This window comes from Panulirus ornatus, chromosome 13, assembly GCF_036320965.1.
Source record: "Panulirus ornatus isolate Po-2019 chromosome 13, ASM3632096v1, whole genome shotgun sequence".
NCBI lineage: Eukaryota > Metazoa > Arthropoda > Malacostraca > Decapoda > Palinuridae > Panulirus > Panulirus ornatus.
The window spans coordinates 47,825,846-47,852,614 of NC_092236.1; the positions used below are offsets into that span (position 1 = coordinate 47,825,846).

The following is a 26,769-nucleotide window of genomic DNA, read 5'->3' on the forward strand; positions in this document are numbered from 1 at the left end:
CAGTGGAAATCTCCGCTGCTCCACTGAGAGTTGTACACCGTAGCCTGGTGTGGCATCGCTTATTGCCATGACACGATCGGATCTATCTTTAAACACCTTCCTCCACCTGTTTGGATGATACTGACGACTGTATAGGATTGTGGCGTAGAGCTGAGACCCATCGTGGTGGGAATATGTCAGCGCAAATGGAAGTTGGTAATGTCCTCATAATGCGAGCTTTTCATATTTGTTCGCCTCTTCCAAGCGTCCATGTGATGCTCACGTGATTCAACCTGCGAAAGTTTTCTTGCCTGGCGCGCGCTAACTCACTCGGTTTTTTTTTTTCTTTTTTGCGTTTTCGATGAACACCAATTCATTTGTTGTTTTTTCCTCATGAATAACGATGAATAATATCGTTTAGCATGACATGATCATCCTATCCCAGTGAATGAAGTGTGTGACCGACTACAACAGTGGTATGGGTCACTGCGTAAGCCTATACATGTAGGGAATCGTGAAGTTAGGAGAGGTGGTGTCTTCTGATCAGATGACGCTATGGCGATCAGGTTATCATCTAGGTGGGCTAGGTGGTGTCAGGGCCACGCCCCCTTCCTACTGTCGCTGGGTCGGCAGGAGGGGCGGGGGCGGTCACTCACCAAGGGTATATATACAAGGTGGTAACTCCCGCCACCATTCCATTCCCCGCCGTTCTTTGGAGACGAACAAGACGGCCTCCTTCCAACGCCACCTCCTCCTCCTCTTTCTTTCCGACCACTGTTAACTCTCTCTCTCCCTCTCACGTCGCCACCGTACGGGATCCTTCTCTCGAAAGGCAACTCTTCCATTCCCAGCAGACACAGTGGTGATTGCTGGCTACGATCGTGATTGTTAAGACCAAAGTATCAACTCACCAGTCACAAGGATGTCGTTCCGCGTGAAGCGGGTGCTGCTCCTTGACGGGGTCGACCCCGTGTGTGGCCAGATCTTGATGGACGTGGGCATCTCCGTCACAACCCGTAACAAGCTCACCAAGGAACAGCTTCTCAAGGAAGTTGCGGTAAGAAATATAAGAGTATTTGAGAGGGACGGTGGTCTGCACACATCCTGCGCGTGCTGTTCGCGCCTGAACTACCAACCATCAATTCGTACCTCCCTCCCTCAGTCTAGGATAACATGTTCTGTAATGCGTGTATGTTACTCAATTGGTCATTTTTTCAGTAGTAATGAGTATCAACTCTCATGTCATGTCAGTTTCTCGACTTGTCATTACAACTGCTGAGTGTCGTAGGTTATGTTAGATCAGAACTAAATCGATGTAAACCATCGCGATAGCACAGTTTCCCCTCACACACAATAACTAGTTCCAGTAGGAAAATACCAACCCAAGTAGCAAGTAAACTTGCCTCGGGGGGAGCCAGGCCGCCTGAGTGTCGCAAAAAGAGTGTGTAACGTAAACCCGTTATTGCTTGAGCCACTCACTGTGTGTTTGGTTGACTCAGGATAGTGAGTGATACGGGGGCGTGGGGTTCGTGTGATATCTTGCGACGACTCTCCTCCTTTCAAAGGGCGTTCACCTTCTGACCCAGCAAGAGCAGCAGGCTGTCTGTTGGTTCCCTAATGATACTTTCTGAAGCCTACTGTCATGGTTAACGAAGCGATCCTTATCGTTAATTTGAAACTGTCTCAGACTGCTGCTGGAAAGTGTCTAGTAAGATATGTTTGCCCATTCTTAATGACATTTGCCTTCAAATAATCTTTTCAAGTACGGTTCGTGTAGAAGATCCTTGATGTAGAGAAAGTAGCAATACAAACGTAGGCCCAGAGACTGACTGGAGCGAGGCTGAAGAGGCCCGGGTCCATGTTTAATATGCGTATCATCAACTCGTCCTGTGCGGAGAGGCACTTGCTCTGAATTTATTTTCTCTCGTTCTGTGTGGAACGTAAGCAACTTTATATATATATATATATATATATATATATATATATATATATATATATATATATATATATATATATATATATATATATATATATATATATTGAGTAGACTGTAGTTAGAGTCTGAGTTATATAATCAGGAAGTGTATCTGGTTTTGATCGTGCGAGCATGTATGTGGCCGGGTAAGCTGTACCGTATGTGATCACCTTGTGGTCGTGAGGAGGTCGATTCAGCCCTGTGTATCCGTGAGGCCTGGTGGACATAATCCTTTTTCACACTTGGCGACCAGCTCTTTATGTCTGCTGGGGTTGTTTGTGGTTACTGTATGTCTGCTGGGGTTGCTTATCATGATTGTATGTCTGCTGGGGTTGTTTGTGGTGATTGTATGTCAGCTGGGGTTATTTTGGGTGATTGTATGTCTGCTGGGAATACTTGTTGTGATTGTATGTCTTCTGGGGTTGCTTATCACAATTGTATGTCTGCTGGGGTTGTTTGTGGTGACTTTATGCCTGCCGGGGTTGCTTGTGGTGGTTGTATGTCTGCTGGGTTGTTTGTGGTGGTTGTATGTCTGCTGGGGTTACTTTTGGTGATTGTATGGCTGGGGTAGTTTGTGGCGATTGTATGGCTGGGGTTGTTTGTGGTGATTGTATGTCTGCTGGGTTTGCTTGTTATGATTGTATGTCTGCTGGAGTTGTTTGTGGTGATTGTATGTCTGCTTGGGTTGTTTGTGGTGACTGTATGTCTGCTGGGGTTGTTTGTGGTGATTGTATGTCTGCTGGGTTTGCTTGTTATGATTGTATGTCTGCTGGAGTTGTTTGTGGTGATTATATGTCTGCTTGGGTTGTTTGTGGTGACTGTATGTCTGCTGGGGTTGTTTGTGGTGATTGTATGTCTGCTTGGGTTGTTTGTGGTGACTGTATGTCTGCTGAGGTTGCTTGTGGTGACTGTATGTCTGCTGGGGTTGTTTGCGATTATATGTCTGCTTGGGTTGTTTGTGGTGATTGTATGTCTGCTGGGGTTGTTTGCGATTATATGTCTGCTTGGGTTGTTTGTGGTGATTGTCTGCTGGGGTTGTTTGTGGTGATTGTATGTCTGCTGGGGTTGTTTGTGGTGATTGTATGTCTGCTGGGGTTGTTTGTGGTGATTGTATGTCTGCTGGGGTGTTTGTGGTGATTGTATGTCTGCTGAGGTTGCTTGTGGTGACTGTATGTCTGCTGGAGTTGTTTGTGGTGATTGTATATCTGCTGGGGTTGTTTGTGGTGATTGTATGTCTGCCGGGGTTGTTTGTGGTGATTGTATGTCTGCCGGGGTTGTTTGTGGTGATTGTATGTCTGCTGGGGTTGTTTGTGATGATTGTATGTCTGCCGGGGTTGTTTGTGGTGATTGTATGTCTGCCGGGGTTGTTTGTGGTGATTGTATGTCTGCTGGGGTTGCTTGTGATGATTGTATGTCTGCTGGGGTTGCTTGTGATGATTGTATGTCTGCTGAGGTTGCTTGTGGTGATCGTATGTCTGCTGGGGTTGTTTGTGGTGATTGTATTTCTGCTGGGGTTGTTTGTGGTGATTGTATGTCTGCTGCTTTGTGGTGACTGTATGTCTGCTGAGGTTGCTTGTGATGATTGTATGTCTGCCGGGGTTGCTTGTCATGATTGTATGTCTGCTGGGGTTGTTTGTGGTGATTGTATGTCTGCTGGGGTTGTTTGTGGTGATTGTATGTCTGCTGCTTTGTGGTGACTGTATGTCTGCTGGGGTTGTTTGTGGTGATTGTATGTCTGCTGGGGTTGTTTGTGGTAATTGTATGTCTGCTGGGTTTGATCCTGGTGACTATCTCTGTTGGAGCTGATCCTATAAGCTGTCTCTACTAGGGTACTCCTGGACTCTGTCTGTCTGCTGGGGTTGATCCTGGAGATTGTCTGTCTGCTGGGGTGATCTTTGAGACTGTCTGTCTGCTGGGGTTGATCCTGGAAACTGTCTGTCTGCTGAGGCTGATCCTGTAAACTGTTTGTCTGCTGGGGTGATATCTAGAGACTGTCTGTCTGCTGGGGTTGATCGTGTAAACTGTCTGTCTGCTGGGGTTGATCCTGGAGACTGTCTGTCTGCTGAGGCTGATCCTGTAAACTGTTTGTCTGCTGGGGTTGATCCTGGAGACTGTCTGTCTGCTGGGGTGATCCTTGAAACTCTGTCTGCTGGGGTTGATCAAATAGACTGTCTGTCTGCTGGTGTTGATCGTGTAAGCTGTCTGTCTGCTGGGGTTGATCCTAGAGACTGACTGTATTGTATGTTTGGATCGATCCCAGCGACTTTCTCTGCTGAGGTTGTTCGTAGTGACTATCCGTCTGCTGGGATCGATCCTGGTGACTCTCTCTGCTGGGGTTGTTCTTCATGGCTGTCTCTCTGCTAGGGTTGATCGTGGCGACTCTGTCTGCTGGGGTCGTTCCTGGTACTACCTGTCTGCTTCGTCAATAAACCTAGACCTGAGGAAAAATAATGAGTATAGGTTAAAAAAAAAAAAAAAAAATATATATATATATATATATATATATATATATATATATATATATATATATATATATATATATATATATATATATATATAAGGAAGAATAGTCTATGAGTTTAGAAGGAGCGGCAAACCTGTCCTCATGAGAAGGGGTAGGTCATATATATATAAAAAGATTTCCAAAGCTCAGCAGCGTTGGTAAGGAATTAGACAACACAACGGTTCATCCTCGAGATGCCATCGGCCTAACAGTAATCATATGACTCGGTAGATTTCTATCTTCGATTCAGTGTAATTACTGACGTGGTAATCGTCTCTGTTGTCGAGGCTGGCCGTGGTGACCAGTGGGTGTGTGGCGGTAGGCCTTGGTAACTGCCTAACTGTGTGGGGGTCCCGTTGCGGTAGGGCTAGATAGTGCCCGAGAGGAGAGGGAGGAGGGAGAGGAGGGGCTTGTTGAGGCCAGCGACGCGCGGCGGCCCCGGCAACTCCCCCGGCAACAAGGGCACGTGCAACACCAGCCTCACCCAGCAGACGCTGGCACGTGACACCAATAGGCCAGCCACTCACACGAGTCCCTCCCTAACCTTTGGTGTCTCGGGCGACGGTGCTCTGCTAAAAGGCCAGCAGCGTGTGTGTCGAGACCCTCCTCATCCCGCCCTCATGACCTGCCAAGCTCAAGCAAGCAGGTCAAGGAGTGGATGACCCAGCCGACGGATCACCACTCGTGGTCTCAGGGACTTTGTTTGTTTACACGCTGTGATGACATCAGCTCCCGTTCTCATGGGCGCCCGGTTACCATGTGGTATGACTCGTGGTTCTTGTGGTCACAAACGACCCGAGATCGGCGTAACAACCGTTACAGACGACCTGAGACCAGTGTAACGACCTTGCCATAGTCACAGACGACTATAGAGCTGTGCAAGGACTCACCAGTGACCTCCCTGTTCCTTGATCAAGGGATTCATGACTGTGACAGTGAAAACAGACATATGTACATAGATGTGTTTCCCCTGTGTCGCTGTGCCGGCCGTGGAAGTAGTGTTTAAGCGAGTTTTCAGCCAGATGATGCAACGTATTATAGCGTTTCAGCGAGACTCGCAGTTTATCCGACTGCTTTTAAGCCAGTGTAGTTATTCGAGACATGCCATTACCCATGCTTTAAGCGAGTGTAGTTATCCGAGACATGCTTCTAACTATGCTTTAAGCGAGTGTAATTGCCCTAGTCATGCTACTTACCATGATGCTTTAAGCGAGTGTAGTTGCCTTAGTCATGCTACTTACTATGATGCTTTAAGCGAGTGTAGTTGCCTAGTCACGCTACTTACTATGATGCTTTCAGTAAGTGTAGCTGTCCTAGATATGCTTTAAGCAAGTGTAGCCGCCCTAGTCATGCTACTTTCTATGATGCTTTAAGCGAGTGCAGCTGCCCTAGATATGCTGTAAGCGAGTGCAGCTGCTCGCGAGTCACGCTGGGGTTGTGGGGGGTCATTACCCTGGACGAGGCACACAACACACCAGCCATTCACCCCACAAGAGGTGTATGTTTGACTCACAAGAAAATCAGATGCAAAATTTAGTTAACATAAAAAAGAAAAAAAAAGCGGAAGGGGAGGGCTTCCAGCCCCCTGCTCCCTTCCCTTTTAATCGCCTTTTACGACACGCAGGGAATACGTGGGAAGTATTCTTTCTCCACTATCCCCAGGGATATATATATATATATATATATATATATATATATATATATATATATATATATATATATATATATATATATATATATATATACTCAATTACGTTCTGACTAAAAAGTCATTAGATATGAATATTGAAACTGTTTACAGTATAGGTAAGGATTTCATATCTTATAATTTCATGTACTTATAATGTAATGTCTTACACAATAACAATAATTTTTATGTACAAATTACTGATGAAAGAGATCGTCAGGTTGCAAACATTCTCCACTTGAAGTAGGAGGATGTTTTTCTGTAAGTGTTTTTAAGTGTTTGTGTCGTGTAGAAGTTGTGTTGGTGTGTGAGACTTACGTGTGTGGGATTGTGTGTCGTCGGCAGGAGCACGATGGAGTGATCGTCCGCTCGGCGACCAAGGTGACGGAGGAGGTGCTGGCCGCCAGCGACCGGCTCAGGATCATCGGCAGAGCCGGCACCGGCGTAGACAACATCGATGTCCAGGCCGCCACACGACACGGCGTCATCGTTATGAAGTGAGTGACTCTCTCTCTCTCTCTCTCTCTCTCTCTCTCTCTCTCTCTCTCTCTCTCTCTCTCTCTCTCTCTCTCTCTCTCGTCCCGTGTAGCTGCCACACTTACTCCCTCTGTCTCCTTATTCTGTTTCAATTCCGTTTCCGTATCATCTGCAGCGTCTGTTTTGCTGTCTTTCGTGTTTCGTGTGACCATCTGACGTTGCGCGCTCTGTACGACACCAAGATTATCATTGCTTTATTTCTCCTGTTCTTCTATATATGTATATTCGATTACCTGTTTATTCTTCATCCTCGTGTATTTTACAGCATCTGTTATTATCAATTTTTTCTAGTTATTTTCTCCCATCTTGATCACCGACGCGTCCTCTCCTTCCCTCAGCTGGAGCTTCCTTGCATATTTCTCCACACATGATGATGACAGACTTGTACATACAGACAGACGCCAGGCGTAGCAGATGTCTTAAGACGGTGTCTGTGGAGAGGACAGACACAGTCCCTGAGGGCTCCCAGGACGCCCTCCAAGACGTGGTTGGTCTTCTAGCGAGGCCAAGGACGGGAGGATGCACACCCCAGGTCGTGGTTGATAGGTCAGGTCAGGTCAGGTCAGGTCTCTCCTCCCTCTTCCTCCTCCTCCTCCTCCCACCTCTCTCTGGCGTGGTTGGTTAGTCAGGGTCATGGCAGAGAAGGTGGTGGAATCAATAGGGGTCATATGCCATTGCCCTCCTTGTGGCATATCGAACCTCTGACCCTTCACACCAACAGACGCTGACATCATCGCCACTGAACTTCATCTATGACGTCACGACGTACGTCATCGTTAATGACGTATTTTGAATTTTGATTCTTGTTAGTGTACGTATGACGTGGCAGCCATTCTGGTGATGGATCGTATAGAGAATCATATGTTCATCAAGTCTACTGAGTAGACACTGAATTACTTCTAGTGACGGTGACGTGTTAATACAGTAATGTTGATGTATTAATACATTAGTGGTGACTTGTTAATGCAATAAAGTTGACTTACTGATACAGTTATGGTAACGTGTTTATACAGTAATGATCACATTTTAATACAGTAGTGAAGACGTGTTAATACAGCAGTGGTGACGTGTTAATGCAGTAATGACGTGTTAATACAGTAGTGGTGACGTGTTGATACAGTAGTGGTGACGTGTTAATACGGTAACGGTAACGTGTTATACAGTAGTGGAGACATTATCACCTTGTTATAAGACACGGATCCAACATTTTGAGATGATCTAGGAGGTGTTTCCAAACCTAAGATAGTTCTAAGATAACTTAGAGGTAACTGGAAAGAAGTAAAGGTAACTTAAGATATAGTCGACAAGTTAAGATAACCGAGGTATACTGGTCGAGATAATGTAGGGAGATAGCTGTGGCCAACATGGTAAGATAGCTGTGGCCAACATGGTAAGATACCTGTGGCCAACATGGTAAGATAGCTGTGGCCAACATGGTAAGATACCTGTGGCCAACATGGTAAGATAGCTGTGGCCAACATGGTAAGATAGCTGTGGCCAACATGGTAACTCCGAGTGACACACGAGATACGTTGGAATAGCTCAAGAGGCGTGCGTCTCTGGGCGCGTTAGAACAAGCGTATCGTCCTCACATCCCCGCACCTCATCATCTAGACTCGATATACCTCCTCACTAACCCTCATGGCTCCTCCCAGCTTCTGGTATAGCTCACCTAACACACAAGATACGTAGACGCTGTGCACAGTGGGACAGATGAAGTGAGGTGAAGGAAGACAGCTGACACACGTCCACTCTGGCTTGTGTCGGAAGGCAACAACGGAAAACGAACGTTTACATCCTCATGGTGACGTAGACTGGGCTGGGCTCACTGGGCTGGGCTCACTGGTGGCCAGTGAGTTTGAACATCATTTAAGTGTAAAGTTTTTACACATCGTTTTTACACATTTCCCTGATACTGATCGTAGCGCAGCCCTGTACTTGCAGGAGCCCCTGCTAAGGGATCGTGTGAGTGTATGATTGAATTATTTGAGACCAGTTAGATATGTTGAAGACAGCGTAAGAGGCGTATATAGTAATGCACGAGGCGTATAGGGTAATGTAAGAGGTGTATATGGTAATGTAAGAGGCGTATAGGGTAATGCAAGAGGCGTATATGGCAATGCAAGAGGCGTATATAGACTCCATGACCTGTCCATCATGCTAAGATAACCTGAGAGGTCATGTCCACCAGGTTAAGATAACGCAGGAGGTTGTATCCGTCATGCTGAGATAAGATAAGAGATCGTATACGCCATGTTCAGCATTGTCATTTCCTTATCTGTCTTATCAGGTGTTCGGCGGGACGACCACTTAACTGTGATTAGAATAAGGCGTAGGCATGTATGTACCTACGCATGTACGTACGTATGTATGTATGTAGTATATATGTATGTATGTTGGAAAGGATCACAATTTTGCGCGTGATGAAGATATTCCTATGAGTCCACGGGGAAAATGAAACACGATAAGTTCCCAAGTGCACTTTCGTGTAATAATCACATCATCAGGAGAGACACAAGAGAGAAATATAACAGTCAGTTGATATACATCGAAGAGACTGACTGTTATATTTCTCTCTTGTGTCTCCCCTGATGATGTGATTATTACACAAAAGTGCACTTGGGAACTTATCGTGTTTCATTTTCCCCGTGGACTCATAGGAATGTATGTATGTATGTATGTATGTATGTATGTATGTATGTATGTATGTATGTATGTATGTATGTATGTAGTATATATGTATGTATGTATGTATGTAGTGTATATATATATGTATGTGTGTATGTATGTATGTATGTATGTAGTGCATATGTATGTATGTATGTATGTATGTATGTATGTATGTATGTATTTATGTATGTATGTATGTAATATATATGTATGTATGTATGTATGTATGTATGTAGTATGTATGTATGTATGTATTGTTTTTTTTTTTTTTTTTAATTTTCCAAAAGAAGGAACAGACGGGGCCAGGTGAGGATATTCCAAAAAAGGCCCAGTCCTCTGTTCTTAACGCTACCTCGCTAACGCGGGAAATGGCGAATAGTTTGAAAAAAAAAAAAAAATGTATGCATTTATGTATGTATGTATGTATGTATATATGTATGTATGTATGATCTTGGATTCAATGCCAGGAATGGCGACCCACATACTTGTAAGTGTTGTCTGTTGTTGCTTCTCTCTCTGTTGTCTGTTGTTGCTTCTCTCTCTGTTGTCTGTTGTTGCTTCTCTCTCTGTTGTCTGTTGTTGCTTCTCTCTCTGTTGTCTGTTGTTGCTTCTCTCTGTTGTCTGTTGTTGCTTCTCTCTCTGTTGTCTGTTGTTGCTTCTCTCTGTTGTCTGTTGTTGCTTCTCTCTCTGTTGTCTGTTGTTGCTTCTCTCTCTGTTGTCTGTTCCTGAGGAGTTTCCGTTTTGGCTCCACTATTCTCCTTTACTCTGATGTGGTGTGGTAATTTTCTGTTGTGTGACCTTTGTCTTGCTGAGACGTGGCTCTTGTCTGGCTGTGGCGTGGCTGTGGTGTGCCTGTGGTCTGGCTGTGGCGTGGCTGTGATGTGGCTGTGGTCTGGCTGTGGCGTGGCTGTGATGTGGCTGTGGTCTGGCTGTGGCGTGGCTGTGATGTGGCTGTGGTCTGGCTGTGGCGTGGCTGTGATGTGGCTGTGGTCTGGCTGTGGCGTGGCTGTGGTGTGGCTTTTGTCTGGCTGTGGTCTGGCTGTTGTCTTGCTCTGGTCTGGCTGTGGTCTGGCTGTGGTCTGGCTGTGGTCTGGCTGTTGTCTTGCTCTGGTCTGGCTGTGGTCTGGCTGTGGTCTGGCTGTTGTCTGGCTGTTGTCTTGCTCTGGTCTGGCTGTGGTCTGGCTGTGGTCTGGCTGTGGTCTGGCTGTTGTCTGGCTGTTGTCTTGCTCTGGTCTGGCTGTGGTCTGGCTGTGGTCTGGCTGTGGTCTGGCTGTGGCGTGGCTGTGATGTGGCTGTGGTCTGGCTGCGGCGTGGCTGTGATGTGGCTGTGGTCTGGCTGTGGCGTGGCTGTGATGTGGCTTTTGTCTGGCTGTTGTCTGGCTGTTGTCTTGCTCTGGTCTGGCTGTGGTCTGGCTGTGGTCTGGCTGTTGTCTTGCTCTGGTCTGGCTGTGGTCTGGCTGTGGTCTGGCTGTGGTCTGGCTGTTGTCTTGCTCTGGTCTGGCTGTGGTCTGGCTGTGGTCTGGCTGTGGCGTGGCTGTGGTCTGGCTGTGGCATAGCCGATGTTTACTCGTACTTCTGTTGTCTGTTATGATGGCTTCTCTGAGATCAGATGAAGCAATATCCTCTTCGTCTGTTGTGTTAACTCACCGTTGTCTTTAACAGTAGCGTCTGCCGTTGCCATGCCTCACCGGTGTCTGGTAGGGGTAGGGAGGCGTCGCGGTGTCTGTTCGGGTGAAACAGGTCTGGCTGGCTGGTTGGTCGGGTCGTAAGGGAAGACATGATGGGTCCCGACCGACAAGAAAAAAAACTGGTCGCATGGGGTAGAGTTGTGTGGCCTCACGTGTCCACCACGCGTGGAGCCCATACCCACGTGTCCCAGCACGGGTAGATTCCCGCGTTTCCCATGGCAGGTAGGAGCGCTTGAGCCCACGTGTCCTGGCGGCGGCTGGGTTCACGTGTCCTCACAGGGAGTGAGGGCGGCTTGCCCACGTGTGATGGTGGCGGGTGTTAACCTCCGTGGACCGGGACCTGACGAAGGTGTGGACTTCGCCGTACGCCTCGGCGGAGCAGATATATACTGTCTTCCATCACACAGTGGAGCAGACGATGATGATGTACCTGTGGGGCAGTGTGGTGGCGGCTGCTGAATGGCTGTAGAACGTGAGTATGGGAGTATGTATGAGGCTGAAGTGAACGGCATGGTAAGCTGTGGAGTGAACGGAGGGAGGAGAGTGAGCTGGACTGGAGTGAGATGATGTGTCCGTGTGTGTGTGTGTGTGTGTGTGTGTGTGTGTGTGTGTGTGTGTGTGTGTGACGCGTTGGGATGATGGACGTCGTCGGGGTGGGTCACCAGAGGTCGCCCTTACAGAGGTGAAATCGTTGATGGGAGGCTATTGAGCATATTAGTGGGTGTGATGTGTTCTCGACGCGTCCACCTTCCATTGGTTACTGTGCCGTGCGAGGTCATATGGTGACGATCCAGTCGTGTGTAGTCGTCCCTACATGTGGATCTGACAGGAGAACAAGCACAAACGTAATAAGATAAAGATTTATTATAGTTACGTGGATCAGACAGCGGCACTGGGGGGTGTTCAGAGAGCGAACATCGAAGTAAGACCTCCATTATTATATACATCCAACCACAGAAGATTGGTGGGATGTTTATAGTAACCAGGAATAAGCAGACCCAAGTGAGCGGGTGAACATGAGAGGAATGCTGGTGGGTGAGGAGCTGGGGAGGAGCGACCCACCACCACGCTGGACACCATGTACAGACGGTGGTCTTGGGTCCTTCCGTGCCATGAGCTGCCCACGTGAACACCAAACGACAACCAGCACAGCCCAAGGGCTGGGTGTACCATCTCTCTCTCTCTCTCTCTCTCTCTCTCTCTCTCTCTCTCTCTCTCTCTCTCTCTCTCTCTCTCTCTCTCTCAACTCTCCCCATCAGCAAGGAGCACCATTGACGGCTGTGAAGTGAGCCAGCACTCCAGTGGCTGTCAAGTGTCACTCCTCTGGCCCACGGAGCTATCTTATCTTTCGGCCTCAACCACACGTGGACTGCTGGCATATACGTATAATTTCTAGATCTCATCATATATATATATATATATATATATATATATATATATATATATATATATATATATATATATATATATATATATATATTTTTTTTTTTTTTATTTTAATTTTATTTTGCTTTGTCGCTGTCTCCCGCGTTTGCGAGGTAGCGCAAGGAAACAGACGAAAGAAATGGCCCAACCCACCCCCATACACATGTATATACACACACGTCCACACACGCAAATATACATACCTATACATCTCAATGTACACATATATATATACACACACAGACACATACATATATACCCATGCACACAATTCACATTGTCTGCCTTTATTCATTTCCATCGCCACCTCGCCACACATGGAATGCCATCCCCCTCCCCCCTCATGTGTGCGGGGTAGCGCTAGGAAAAGACAACGAAGGCCTCATTCGTTCACACTCAGTCTCTAGCTGTCATGCAATAATGCCCGAAACCACAGCTCCCTTTCCACATCCAGGCCCCACACAGCTTTCCATGGTTTACCCCAGACGCTTCACATGCCCTGATTCAATCCACTGACAGCACGTCAACCCCGGTATACCACATCGATCCAATTCACTCTTTTCCTTGCCCGCCTTTCACCCTCCTGCATGTTCAGGCCCCGATCACTCAAAATCTTTTTCACACCATCTTTCCACCTCCAATTTGGTCTCCCTCTTCTCCTCGTTCCCTCCACCTCCGACACATATATCCTCTTGGTCAATCTTTCCTCACTCATTCTCTCCATGTGCCCAAACCATTTCAAAACAACCTCTTCTGCTCTCTCAACCACGCTCTTTTTATTTCCACACATCTCTCTTACCCTTACATTACTTACTCGATCAAACCACCTCACACCACACATTGTCCTCAAACATCTCATTTCCAGCACATCCACCCTCCTGCGCACAACTCTATCCATAGCCCACGCCTCGCAACCATACAACATTGTTGGAACCACTATTCCTTCAAACATACCCATTTTTGCTTTCCGAGATAATGTTCTCGACTTCCACACATTCTTCAAGGCTCCCAGGATTTTCGCCCCCTCCCCCACCCTATGATTCACTTCCGCTTCCATGGTTCCATCCGCTGCCAGATCCACTCCCAGATATCTGAAACACTGTACTTCCTCCAGTTTTTCTCCATTCAAACTTACCTCCCAATTGACTTGACCCTCAACCCTACTGTACCTAATAACCTTGCTCTTATTCACATTTACTCTTAACTTTCTTCTTTCACACACTTTACCAAACTCAGTCACCAGCTTCTGCAGTTTCTCACATGAATCAGCCACCAGCGCTGTATCATCAGCAAACAACAACTGACTCACTTCCCAAGCTCTCTCATCCACAACAGACTTCATTCTTGCCCCTCTTTCCAAAAATATATTTTTTCTTTCTTCTTTCATACTATTCGCCATTTCCCGCATTAGCGAGCGTTAAGAACAGAGGACTGGGCCTTTTAGGGAATATCCTCACCTGGCCCCCTTCTCTGTTCCTTCTTTTGGAAAATCAAAAAAAAAAAAAAAATTGAGAGGGGAGGATTTCCAGCCCCCCGCTCCCTTCCCTTTTAGTCGCCTTCTACGACACGCAGGGAATACGTGGGAAGTATTGTTTCTGCCCCATCCCCAGGGATAATATATATACATATATATATATATATATATATATATATATATATATATATATATATATATATATATATATATATATATATATATATATTATCCCTGGGGATAGGGGATTAAGAATACATCCCACGTATTCCCTGCGTGTCGTAGAAGGCGACTAAAAGGGGAGGGAGCGGGGGGCTGGAAATCCTCCCCTCTCTCTTTTTTTTTTTTTTTCCAAAAGAAGGAACAGAGGGGGCCAGGTGAGAATATTCCAAAAAAGGCCCAGTCCTCTGTTCTTAACGCTACCTCGCTATCGCGGGAAATGGCGAATAGTATGAAAAAAAAAAAAAAATATATATATATATATATATATATATATATATATATATATATATATATATATATATATATAATATATGTATATTGGAAAGGATCACAATTTTGCGCGTGATCAAGATATTCCTATGAGTCCACGGGGAAAATGAAACACGAAAAGTTCCCAAGTGCACTTTCGTGTAATAATCACATCATGCGTCTCTTGTGTCTCCTCCCCTCATGATGTGATTATTACACGAAAGTGCACTTGGGAACTTTTCGTGTTTCATTTTGCCCGTGGACTCATAGGAATATATATATATATATATATATATATATATATATATATATATATATATATATATATATATATATATATATATATATATATATATATATATATATATATATATATATAATACTTGACAACACGGAACTCACACGTCTCGTTCCTCGTACCCCTTTATTCTCCCTGCGGTGAGCGCGACGCGTCGCAGAATCTCTGTCTTAAGTCCTCGTGAGCAAATTCTCTCTTGCCTCCGCCAGACGTCACCAGCCAGCCATCCCACCTGGACGATTTTCTCGAGCCGGTCAAGGACACCAAGCCTCTTATAGGCGCAAGTTGTAATTCAGGTTTTGTTAACGTTACCTATTTACCTAATGTTGTTGAACGGGACGAGACGGTCTGCTGGCTGGCTGGCTGGACCTGAGTTACCCGAGGTTAAGAATGAGAGAAAATAAGAGAGAAAAAACACGAAGGTACTAGCCTGGCCTATGATATAGTCAAATCCAAACATTCGCGGCTCTTGTGTTACTCATATGATTCCGCGAACGAATTGCGCAAGTAGAGGTGGTTCCTCGAAATACATATATTGTAAATGGAGTAGAAATGCATCTCCCCTTAACCAGGTATTGTATGATAAAGTCTGATGAAATGACAAAGACTATAGTTGCTCATTACCTCATTAGGAAAATGAGATGATTTAATTTGGTAACTGTCGTACTTACTCCTTCCCTCATAGAAATTCACAATCGACCAAGAAGATGTATGATTGTCCAGTCATTGTGAGGTGAACTGTCTGTCTATCACGTCGGAGAGTAACAAGTCCAGACAGACACACAGACAGAAGCCATGATGGGTTAAACTCGATCATGATCGTTTGTTAAGTGAAGTGATTCAGTCACTTCGAACGCTGTGATTCAGACTATTCGAGAGCTGTGATTCAGACCCCTTGAGAGCTGTGCTTTAGCCTCTAATGTTTTGATTCATCTCCGTCTAGAGCTGTGATTCAGCCCCTTCAAATGCAGTGATTTACCCCTTTCGAGTGCAATGATTCAGGTCCTTCTAGTGCTGTGATCCAGCCCCTTTGAATGCAACGCTTCAGCTCCTTCAAGTACCTTGATTCATCGTCCCCTTCGAGTGGTGATTCATCCACTGCGAGTGATGTAATTTAGCCTCCTTTTTCTTCAGTTACAAGTGTGCCACGTTCTGTAACACCTGCTTCTTGTCTGACCAGTGCTGATGTCCTTTGCATGCCTTGTACTTGCTGCTTGTATAGCCTGTGTTGCGACCTGGTTGTGTATAAGCTAACCCAGTGCCTTCTCTATGGCAGGTGCTCCGGTGATGTCCTGGTCACACAGCTGGCTTTTGTTTCCTCTGATCTTTCAGTTAACACACCCGCCCCGTGGATCGGGCCAACACCTGGCCCATTCCTACCCTGGCCTATCGACTGCTTAAACTCATGCCTTAAGCTAACACCCGTTCCATTTATACCGTTGTTTGACGCCTGTATCATTTGTATGCCCTGTTCTAAGTATGCCCTTACCAGGGTTTTGCTGCATGTATATCTATAGTCTGGCTTATGTTCTATGTATATCCTGATAAAATGTTTGCTTCGAGTGTATCGTGTTATGAAGTATGGTTCTTGTATTATGTGGTATGACACCATTATGTATATCTTATCATGATACACTAACTATGCCCTCGTGTGATACTTTGTTCTACACAGGTTCAGTTCAGCCACCTGTTCTGTGTATCATCTGACCTGTTTTCTACTTTAGTTTACATATGAGACCTGTTCACTGTGTGCCTAAGTCTCACTCTCGCTTCATGTATGTCCCTGAGCAATACTAGGTCTATGTATGTCCCTGAGCAACACCAACTCTATGTATGCCTGTCTATCTTTCCTCACGTTCCTCTGGTTTCGACCGTGTTCCATCATGCTTCCCTGCTTGACCCCTTCCTCGGCTTCGGTGTGTGACGTCACGTGACCCCGTGTATGACCTGGTATCACCCGTGTTATCGTCTTCCCACAGCACCCCGGGGGGCAACACGCTATCAGCGGCTGAACACACCTGCGCTATGGTGTGTGCGCTGTCGCGGTGTCTGCCCCAGGCCTGCGCCGCCCTCAAGGCTGGCAGCTGGGACCGCAAGTCCTTCCTCGGCTACGAACTCCACGGCAAGACCCTGGCCATCATCGGCCTGGGCAGGATCGGCAGAGAGGTGAGTCCATGTCCTCCACCAGAGTGGCCGTCCAGACTGTGAGTTTCCTGGGTTGATTGTAGAGTTATGACACACACACACACACACACACACACACACACACACACACACACACACACACTTGCATATATATATATATTTTTTTTTTTTCATACTATTCGCCATTTCCCGCGATAGCGAGGTAGCGTCAAGAACAGAGGACTGGGCCTTTGAGGGAATATCCTCACCTGGACCTCTTCTCTGTTCCTTCTTTTGAAAAAAAAAAAAAAAAAAAAAAAAAAAAAAAAAAAAAAAAACGAGAGGGGAGGATTTCCAGCCCCCCGCTCCCTTCCCTTTTAGTCGCCTTCTACGACACGCAGGGAATACGTGGGAAGTATTCTTTCTCCCCTATCCCCAGGGAATATATATATATATATATATATATATATATATATATATATATATATATATATATATATATATATATATATATATATATATATATATACATATATATATATATATATATATATATATATATATATATATATATATATATATATATATATATATATATATATATATATATATATATATATATATATATGTATATATATATATATATATATATATATATATATATATATATATATATATATTTTTTTTTTTTTTTTTTTTTTTTTCAAACTATTCGCCATTTCCCGCATTAGTGAGGTAGCGTTAAGAACAGAGGACTGGGCCTTTGAGGGAATACCCTCACCTGGCCCAATTCTCTGTTCCTTCTTTTGGAAAATTAAAAAAAAAAACCGAGAGGGGAGGATTTCCAGCCCCCCGCTCCCATATATATATATATATATATATATGCATATATACTTGCTCGCCTCAGCGAGGTAGCTTCAGGTACAGACGATGGAGTCTTCAAAGAAAACCCTCGCATCTTCTTCTGTCCCTACATTAAGAAGTGATGATACAGGAGAGGAAGATTTTCAGCCGCCTATCCTCCACATCCTCCCACCTTCACTTGTCTGAGCGGCCTTGTGCGACACACAGGAGATACGTGGGTCGTATTGTTCCTCCCTCCCTCATGCGCGTTGACATCCACCTGACCAGAGAGTTAAACAGGGAATCATTCTATCATCTGTGTAAAATGTATGTTGTTCTTTGTTATCATTCACGAACGTAATGCAATTAATGCCTGCAAGGTTAGATCCTATAAAGGAAGTATGGAGGTATCTGGTTCTCTTATGATAGATTCATACTTTAGTATTATGATGAAAGTGTCTTGCGACTTACGTCAAAGTAATTGGTTTTACTTCCCGTTGATGATACGCCTTTCAGAATACGTACATTAAGACTGAAAATCAAACGAGTTTTGGGTTCGGCATCGCATGTTAACGTAATTATTCCAAGGTTGCAGCACTGAGAGCAAAACAAGTTCTCTTCACTGTGGCAGAACTGAACACCTCTGTGCTCTACAGCTTATCCTTATGTTCTGGAGCACAAATGCACCTGTTTGGATATTGTATAATGGGAACTGATAACAATGCAGTATGTAAATAGAACACGTTGTATTTCAGTTAGTGAATGACACCTGGTCAGTTAAAGCTAATGTACTGAAGTGTGTGGGTGGAACTTCATGTCTCAGAAGGTACCGTGTCAACTGGAGACTCGCCGCTGATTCACTTCCTCTGCGTTCCTTTACCTCACCCTATCCCATGTCTACAGGTGGCTAAGCGCATGCAAGCCTTCGGGATGACCATCATCGGCTATGACCCCGTGACCCCTGTGGAAGTGGCGGCCGAGTGGGGCGTGGAGAGCCTGCCCCTGGAGTCTGTGTGGCCCCGAGCTGACTACATCACCGTCCACACCCCACTCCTGCCCCACACCAAAAACCTTATCAACGACGAAGTCCTGGCCAAGTGCAAGTCTGGTGTGCGCATCGTCAACGTGGCTCGAGGCGGCATTGTGGACGAGGCAGCGCTCCTGAGGGCGCTGGAAGCTGGCACCTGCGGCGGCGCTGCCCTTGACGTCTTCCAGGAGGAGCCACCCACCGATCTCACCCTCTGCAAGCATCCTAAGGTACAGCCTTCATCCGATGGTGCCTCTAGTCCTCCCACACAAGAGTCTGACATTCGCATCTGCTCTCTGGTACTGAGTGTCACTTGATCAATTGGACTGACAATATCCATTCACCCAGTGTATTTATACGTTCTTTTTTTCCCATAGTAGTGACGCTCTGCATTTGATTCCCAGGTACTAAAACTCTTCTCCCTCTAGAATCTAGATGATAGCACTGCTCCCAAATTACTAGGTATTTCAGGGCCACTTTTCCTAGCTACTGGCTCTCACGTTTGTGTTCCATGCCGCCTAGTTAGTCCCTTTTCTTTATCTGTGGTTGGCGGAGGTCAGAGGCCCATGTCTGCTGTATGTTCTGGTGCTGTGACAGCAGGAGAGGAGGCAGAGTGTGGTGGTTATGGCAACATGGATGGAATTTGATGTCGATTGTTGCATTTTGATAATATTTCCCACTCGTTATCATTCTAAGTATGCCTCTGACATCACTGTTTGGCTAGACGTTCGATGTGACATCAGTGCTGAGTATGCTTGCCATATGTATTGTCAACTTGGATGTACATGTGATGTCATATTTTGATATGGTTGTGATGTCACTGTCAGGCCACATGCTCCCGTAGTATCAGAATCACTATTTGGTTCATTATACCTCTGACGTCATACACTAAAGCACCTAATTACAATCACACCTGAGAAGTCACGTGACCTTTGTGTGTTGACCAGCTGCTGTTACTGCAGGTGGTGTGCACGCCCCACCTGGGTGCCAACACGGTGGAGGCGCAGCGTCGGGTGGCCGTCGAAGTGGCCCAGCAGATCGTGGATATGGTGAACGGTCGTCCCCTGGTGGGTGTTGTGAACGCCCCTGGCCTGACCAACGCCACGAACGACGCCTGCAAGCCATGGATTGAGCTGGCCCAGGCCCTGGGCTGCCTGGCCAACCATCTCTCCCAGCCAGTCGAGACTCCTTCCCTCACACTCAACGTTGACTTATACGGTCAGTATGAGAGCGTTATCTGGAGGACACGGGGTCGAAACCCGCTCCACGGCAGTACACTGACATATATTTCCTAATGACCTTAGTCTCCTCCTGTAATGAAGGTTGTTATACTCAAATGATGATAATTAACACTTAAAGATGCCATGATTACTATTACTGTGACACACTGATTTTCAGTTCATGATTAACTGCTGTATTTCATAACTGTACCTTCATTAGCATACACTTATATGGTTGTCCTTCATGAGTACATGTGTGAAAATGTTCATTTGTAGTTCTGTCCGAAACTGTTCCCCGGTGTTGTCCACATAATGCTAAATACACACTAACAACTTTAACTTGTAGAACCCAACCACATGTATTGTGCAACTGTGGTTGAGTTAGTTGCTCATATGTGCTGGAGATATTTCTTTCTGTGTGTTGTCTTACCTCTGCATGGAATCTGAGATCTTTTTACTTTTGTATTGCTTTGTATTTCGATCTCCTTTGTTGCTATGTATTCTATGTGACTGTTGGGTATGTGGTTGGCTGGGTGACTGTATGGTTGGCTGGGTGACTGTATGGTTGGCTGGGTGACTGTTGTGGCTGGTTGGGTGACTGTGTGGTTGGTTGGGTGACTGTATGTTTAGCTGGGTGACTGTGTGGTTGGCTGGGCAACTGCATGGTTGGTTGGGTGACTGTGTGGTTGGTTGGGTGACTGTATGGTTGGCTGGGTAACTGTGTGGTTGACTGGGTGACTGTATGGTTGGCTGGGTGAATGTGTGGTTTGTTGGGTGACTGTGTGGTTGGCTGGGTGACTGTATGGTCGGCTGGGTGACCGTGTGGTTGGCTGGGTGATTGTATGGTTGGCTGGGTGACTGTGTGGTTTGTTGGGTGACTGTATGGTTGGCTGGGTGATTGTATGGTTGGTTGGGTGACTGTGTGGTTGGCTGGGTGACTGTATGGTTGGTTGAGTGACTGTATGGTTGGCTGGATGACTGTGTAGTTGGCTGGGTGATTGCGTGGTTGGCTGGGTAACTATGGTTGGCTGGGTGACTGTGTGGTTGGTTGGGTGACTGTATGGTTGGTTGGGTGACTGTATGGTTGGATGGGTGACTGTGTGGTTGGTTGGGTGACTGTATGTTTGGCTGGGTGACTGTGTGGTTTGTTGGGTGACTGTGTGGTTGGCTGGGTGACTGTATGGTTGGCTGGGTGACTGTGTGGTTTGTTGGGTAACCGTGTGGTTGGCTGGGTGACTGTATGGTTGGTTGGGTGACTGTATGGTTGGCTGGGTGATTGTATGGTTGGCTGGGTGACTGTATGGTTGGTTGGGTGACTGTATGGTTGGCTGGGTGATTGTATGGTTGGTTGGGTGACTGTGTGGTTGGCTGGGTGACTGTATGGTTGGTAGGGTGACTGTATGGTTGGCTGGATGACTGTGTAGTTGGCTGGGTGATTGTGTGGTTGGCTAGGTGACTGTATGGTTGGTTGGGTGACTGTATGGTTGGCTGGATGACTGTGTAGTTGGCTGGGTGATGTTGTGGATGGCTGGGTGACTTTATGGTTGGCTGGGTGACTGTATGGTTGGCTGGGTGACTGTATGGTTGGCTGGGTGACTATATGGTTGGCTGGGTGACTGTATGGCTGGCTGGGTAACTGAATGGTTGGCTGGATGACTGTGTGGTTAGTTGGGTGACTGTATGGTTGGTTGGGTAACTGTATGGTTGGCTGGATGACTGTGTGGTTGGATGGGTGACTGTATGGTTGGCTGGGTGACTGTATGGTTGGCTGGTTGACAATGTGGTAGGCTGGGTGACTGTATGGTTGGCTTGGTGACTGTGTAGCTGGCTGGCTGGTGACTGTATGGTTGGCTGGGTGACTGTGTGGTTGGCTGGGTGACTGTATGGTTGGCTGGGTGACTGTATGGTTGGCTGGGTGACTGTAGCTGGCTGGCTGGTGACTGTGTGACTGGGTGAGTGAGCCATTTGACTGTCTAACTGGCAGTAACATTCCTCGACCATCGTTACGTGCAGGGAGCGAAGTGAGCAAGATGGAGGCCTTCCTGGGGCCTGCATTGTTGGTGGGGCTGCTGAAGGGCATGACCCAGAACGGCATCAACCTGGTGAACGCGCCCATGCTGGCTAAGGAGGTGGGCGTGTCCTTCGTCGTCCGCACCCACCCAGACAAACCCGCCCCCCTCGCTTGCTCCGCCACAGACGCCATCCAGGTCGAGATCTTGCGAGGTTTCAAGTCCCACGCCCTACTAGGTGAGTACAAGGTCACTGGCATCGGTTTCTGACCTCACGGGTATGTGTGATAGGTCACCTGTCTACCTATGACCTCCGGCCCTGACCTCCTGACAAGATACCTAGTCACCTGCCTACGTCGCTTTGTGACCTCTTGGGTGAATACTAGGTCACCTGCTGACGTGTGATCTCTTGACCCTGACCTTATAGGTAAATACCTAGCCACCTGCCTTCGTTGTAACTAGAATATCACATCCCTTTTAAAATTCCTCCTCTCATACCCTATGTCTACTTTTTTTTATCAATTTTTGGTAAGGCATCCTCGTTAAATGCTATATCTACCTCCTTAAGTCGAGGTGAATGATATCTCACCTCACATCACTGGCTACCTCTTCGAAAGCGTCGGTGAAGACTGACAGCACATTTGCGGTGAGACAAGATCTGCCTTTGCTAAGTCCTGGTTGTGAGTCACTTAATCTATGCTTCTCAACGAGAGTTCAGATTCCATCTAACGAGAGTTCAGATTCCATCTATCTGCTGTAATCATCTCTAGAAACTTCCCCGCAACTGATGCTCTTTTTTGAGATATCGGAATTACATTTGCCATCATCCACGTCTGTGTTAAGCAGGTTTCCTACTGATTCAAGACTCAGGGACGAATGTTCTCAGGTCTTTAGAGAGTTCTGTGGCTTTAACTTGGATATCTGCTTTGACATGTATGTCGATTTTTAGTTATTTCACGTAATCTAATTTCCACGTTTGCCCCTGTATATCCCATCCACCTCTGGTATCTTAAATCTTCTTTAGTATAGACGGAAAATATTAATTCAAAACACTGCCATTTTCTGATCTTTATATGTTATAATGCCCGAATCCGTTTTAAGTGGTCCATTTTTTACTTGCCTTTGTTTCTGTATATTTTTGAAAGAATTCCTTAAGTTTTGATTTCGAGTCTCTGGATAACCTTCCCTCTATCCTGTGGCCTTTCTGACGTATCTTGATAATTCGTAGAACTGATGCCTAAGATGAACCTCATTCCAGTTAAGGATGACAACTCCAGAAGTCAAGGTCGCCCTTCAAGGTCAGATTATCTGAAATAAATCTTCTCATTTGGTATCCAATTTCTTCAGATATTTTTTTTAGTTCAGCTAAAGTCTGATGCGCTTAAGGAATCTCTTTCACATTTTCTTTCTGAAATATTTCGAAGTGAAATGTTCTCATGATCACTCTTCCCTGCCTCATCTCTTATCGCAATATTGATAATGGAATATTCTCTAGTTGACAGAACTAGATATAGTATTTTGTTTTCTCGGTTAGGTTCTCCTATTAATTGCTTTAGAAAACGGTCTTGCACCCACTCCACGAAAATCCCTTGACCTCAGAATTATCCGTCTATCCTGCTCCTCAGTCTATTATTTGCAGTCTATTATACATATACATATATACGCATGTACATATTCATGCTTGCTTGCCTTCATCCATTCTCAGCGCCACCCCGCCCCACAGTACACAGCATCATGATAATGGTCATCTTACGTTGCAGGTAGCGCGGCCGCCGGGCAGGCGACGCTGTACGCCCTGGACGGGTGTGTGTGGGAGTCTGGCCTGACACTTGGCAGGAACATGCTCTTCTTCAGCGCCTCCCCCAGCGCCAGCCCACTGGCTGCCATAGCCACGCAGCTGATGGCAGTGCACGCTGTCGTAACCTCTCTTCTCTCCTCCGCTCCGACCAATAAGGAGGTGTGGCATGTAGCCAGGACAAATTCCACAGTCGACCTGACCACAGGGGTCCCAGGAGCACGTCTCGTAGCCCAGGTCACCTTCTGAGGTGACGTAGCTTATCTTTGAGGATCCCTGGTGCATATGGTCTTGTGATCCAGGTCACTTTCTTGGGGGGTGAAGTAAAGGCCTCCGGGGCATGTCTCGTGGCCAAGGTCACCTTGTGAGGTGACCTGGCTTGACCTTAGATGACCCCAGCCTCCATTCATTTCACCCCTTTTTGAGAGGACCTCGTTTCATCCTGAGATCATCCTCTAACATCATCTCACTTGACCCAGCTTGCATTAGTCTGTTGACCTCCCCCCACGCCCCCCCCCCCCTTCCAGAGGAGCTTCTCTGGCATGACCTGACCTCACCCAGTTAGAGTCGTCCAGTTCACATATCGAGGCGACTCTGAATGACTGTGATAGCGAAGCTGAGGCACACTCAGCGACGAGATCTGGGCTGCTCTGCCCTCCCAACCCGACGGGGAAGTCTTCCCTTCACACACACACACACACACACACACACACACACACACACACACACACACACACACACACACACACACTCACACGTTTGCCAGCTTACCTAACAAACGAGCCACTTCATCAACATCATGAATGTTTGAGGTGTGTATATATGTTATGTTTCTATAAGTACCCATCAATGCAATAGACTGTATGATTTAGACCCCCTCCCTCATATAGGCAACTCTATGATATAAGTTCCCCCACGCAAGTCTACTGTATGATATACGCTCCCTCATGCAATCCACTATATGATATAGGTTCCATTATATGATTCACTATATGATATAAGTTCCCTCATGAAATCCACTATATGGTATAGGTTCCCTCATGTTGTCTGAGATATAGTAAACTTTCCCTGATGAAGTCCACAGATTCACTCATATAGACCACTGTATAACACAGGTTTTCTCATGTAGTCTCTCTTATGATATAGGTTCATTTAATGATATAGGTTCCTTCACACACCATTATATGATGTAGGTTATTTCTTGAAATTCACTGTATGTTATAGGTTCATTCATTTGAAGTCCACTATATGATATATGTTCACTCATGCACGCCACTATATGATATAGGATCTTTAAGATGATATAAGTTCGTTCATGCAGTCCACTATACGATATATATCCCTTCATACACTTCACTATAACAGTAAGGTTCTTTTATATAATACATGTTCGTTTATGCTGTCCTCTATATGATATAAATTCCTTCATACACTCCACTATACGATATAGGTTCTCTCATGACGTTCACTGTATGATATAGATTTCTTAATGCCATCTACTGTATCAATGTTTCTCTTGTACCTAATCACAATAGGAGAGATAGTGCCATATTATCCATAGTGTGTGTATGCAAATAAACGTTTTGTCAAAACCATATTTCTCATTATATCTGAATCTTGGCGAGTGTCCTCCATCACTGTTGATGAGTTTGATGTGTACGTGTTTTGTCTTAGCAGCCTTCATAATGTTACGAATAAAAAATCTGTAACTTGTTTGCCTTTTCTTTTGGAAGATATGACGCCTCCCTGGGACACACACACACACACACACACACACACACACACACACACACACACACACACACACACACAATATATATATAATATATATATATATATATATATATATATATATATATATATATATATATATATATATATATATATATATATATATGTGTGTGTGTGTGTGTGTGTGTGTGTGTGTGTGTGTGTGTGTGTGTGTGTGTGTATTACAGAGGTATAAAGTTTGTTGAGTATTCCTGGTAAATTATATGGGAGGGTATTGATTGAGAGGGTGAAGGCATGTACAGAGCATCAGATTGGGGAAGAGCAGTGTGGTTTCAGAAGTGGTAGAGAATGTGTGGATCAGGTGTTTGCTTTGAAGAATGTATGTGAGAAATACTTAGAAAAGCACTTGGATTTGTATAGAGCATTTATGGATCTGGAGAAGGCATATGATAGAGTTGATAGAGAGGCTCTGTGGAAGCTATTAAGAATATATGGTGTGGGAGGCAAGTTGTTAGAAGCAGTGAAAAGTTTACATCGAGGATGTAAGGCATGTGTACGTGTAGGAAGAGAGGAATGTGACTGGTTCTTAGTGAATGGAGGTTTGCGGCAGGGGTGTGTGATGTCTCCATGGTTGTTTAATTTGTTCATAGATGGGGTTGTTAGAGAGGTGATGCAAGAGTTTTGGAAAGAGGGGCAAGGATGCAGTCTGTTGTTGATGAGAAAGCTTGGGAAGTGAGTCAGTTGTTGTTCGCTGATGATACAGCGCTGGTGGCTGGTTCGTGTGAGAAACTGCAGAAGCTGGTGACTGAGTTTGGTAAAGTGTGTGAAAGAAGAAAGCTGAGAGTAAATGTGAATAAGAGCAAGGTTATTAGGTACAATAGGATTGAGGGACAAGTCAATTGGGAGGTAAGTTTGAATGGAGAAAAACTGGAGGAAGTGAAGTGTTTTAGATATCTGGGAGTGGATTTGGCAGCGGATGGATCCATGGAAGCGGAAGTGAATCATTGGGTGGGGGAGGGGGTGAAAGTTCTGGGAGCGTTGAAGAATGTGTGGAAGTCGAGAACATTATCTCGGAAAGCAAAAATGGGTATGTTTATAGGAATAGTGGTTCCAACAATGTTATATGGTTGAGAGGCGTGGGCTATGGATAGAGTTGTGCGGAGGAGGGTTGATGTACTGGAATTGACATGTTTGAGGACAACATGTGGTGTGAGGTGGTTTGATCGAGTAAGTAATAATAGGGAAAGAGAGATGTGTGGTAATAAAAAGTGTGTGGTTGAGAGAGCAGAAGAGGGTGTTTTGAAATGATTTGG

General features: G+C 45.6%; 1 protein-coding gene across 1 annotated transcript; it reads left to right on the forward strand.

Moving 5' to 3' along the window:
* Positions 1 to 673: 673 nt before the first annotated feature.
* On the forward strand, positions 674 to 25,438 carry LOC139752846 (D-3-phosphoglycerate dehydrogenase). Its single transcript, XM_071668806.1, has 7 exons — positions 674 to 1,036; positions 6,490 to 6,641; positions 16,687 to 16,873; positions 18,578 to 18,931; positions 19,664 to 19,919; positions 21,935 to 22,168; positions 23,691 to 25,438. Exons 1-7 carry the CDS (start codon positions 902 to 904, stop codon positions 23,972 to 23,974), a joined length of 1,602 nt encoding a protein of 533 aa, XP_071524907.1. The 5' UTR covers positions 674 to 901; the 3' UTR covers positions 23,975 to 25,438.
* Positions 25,439 to 26,769: the final 1,331 nt, after the last annotated feature.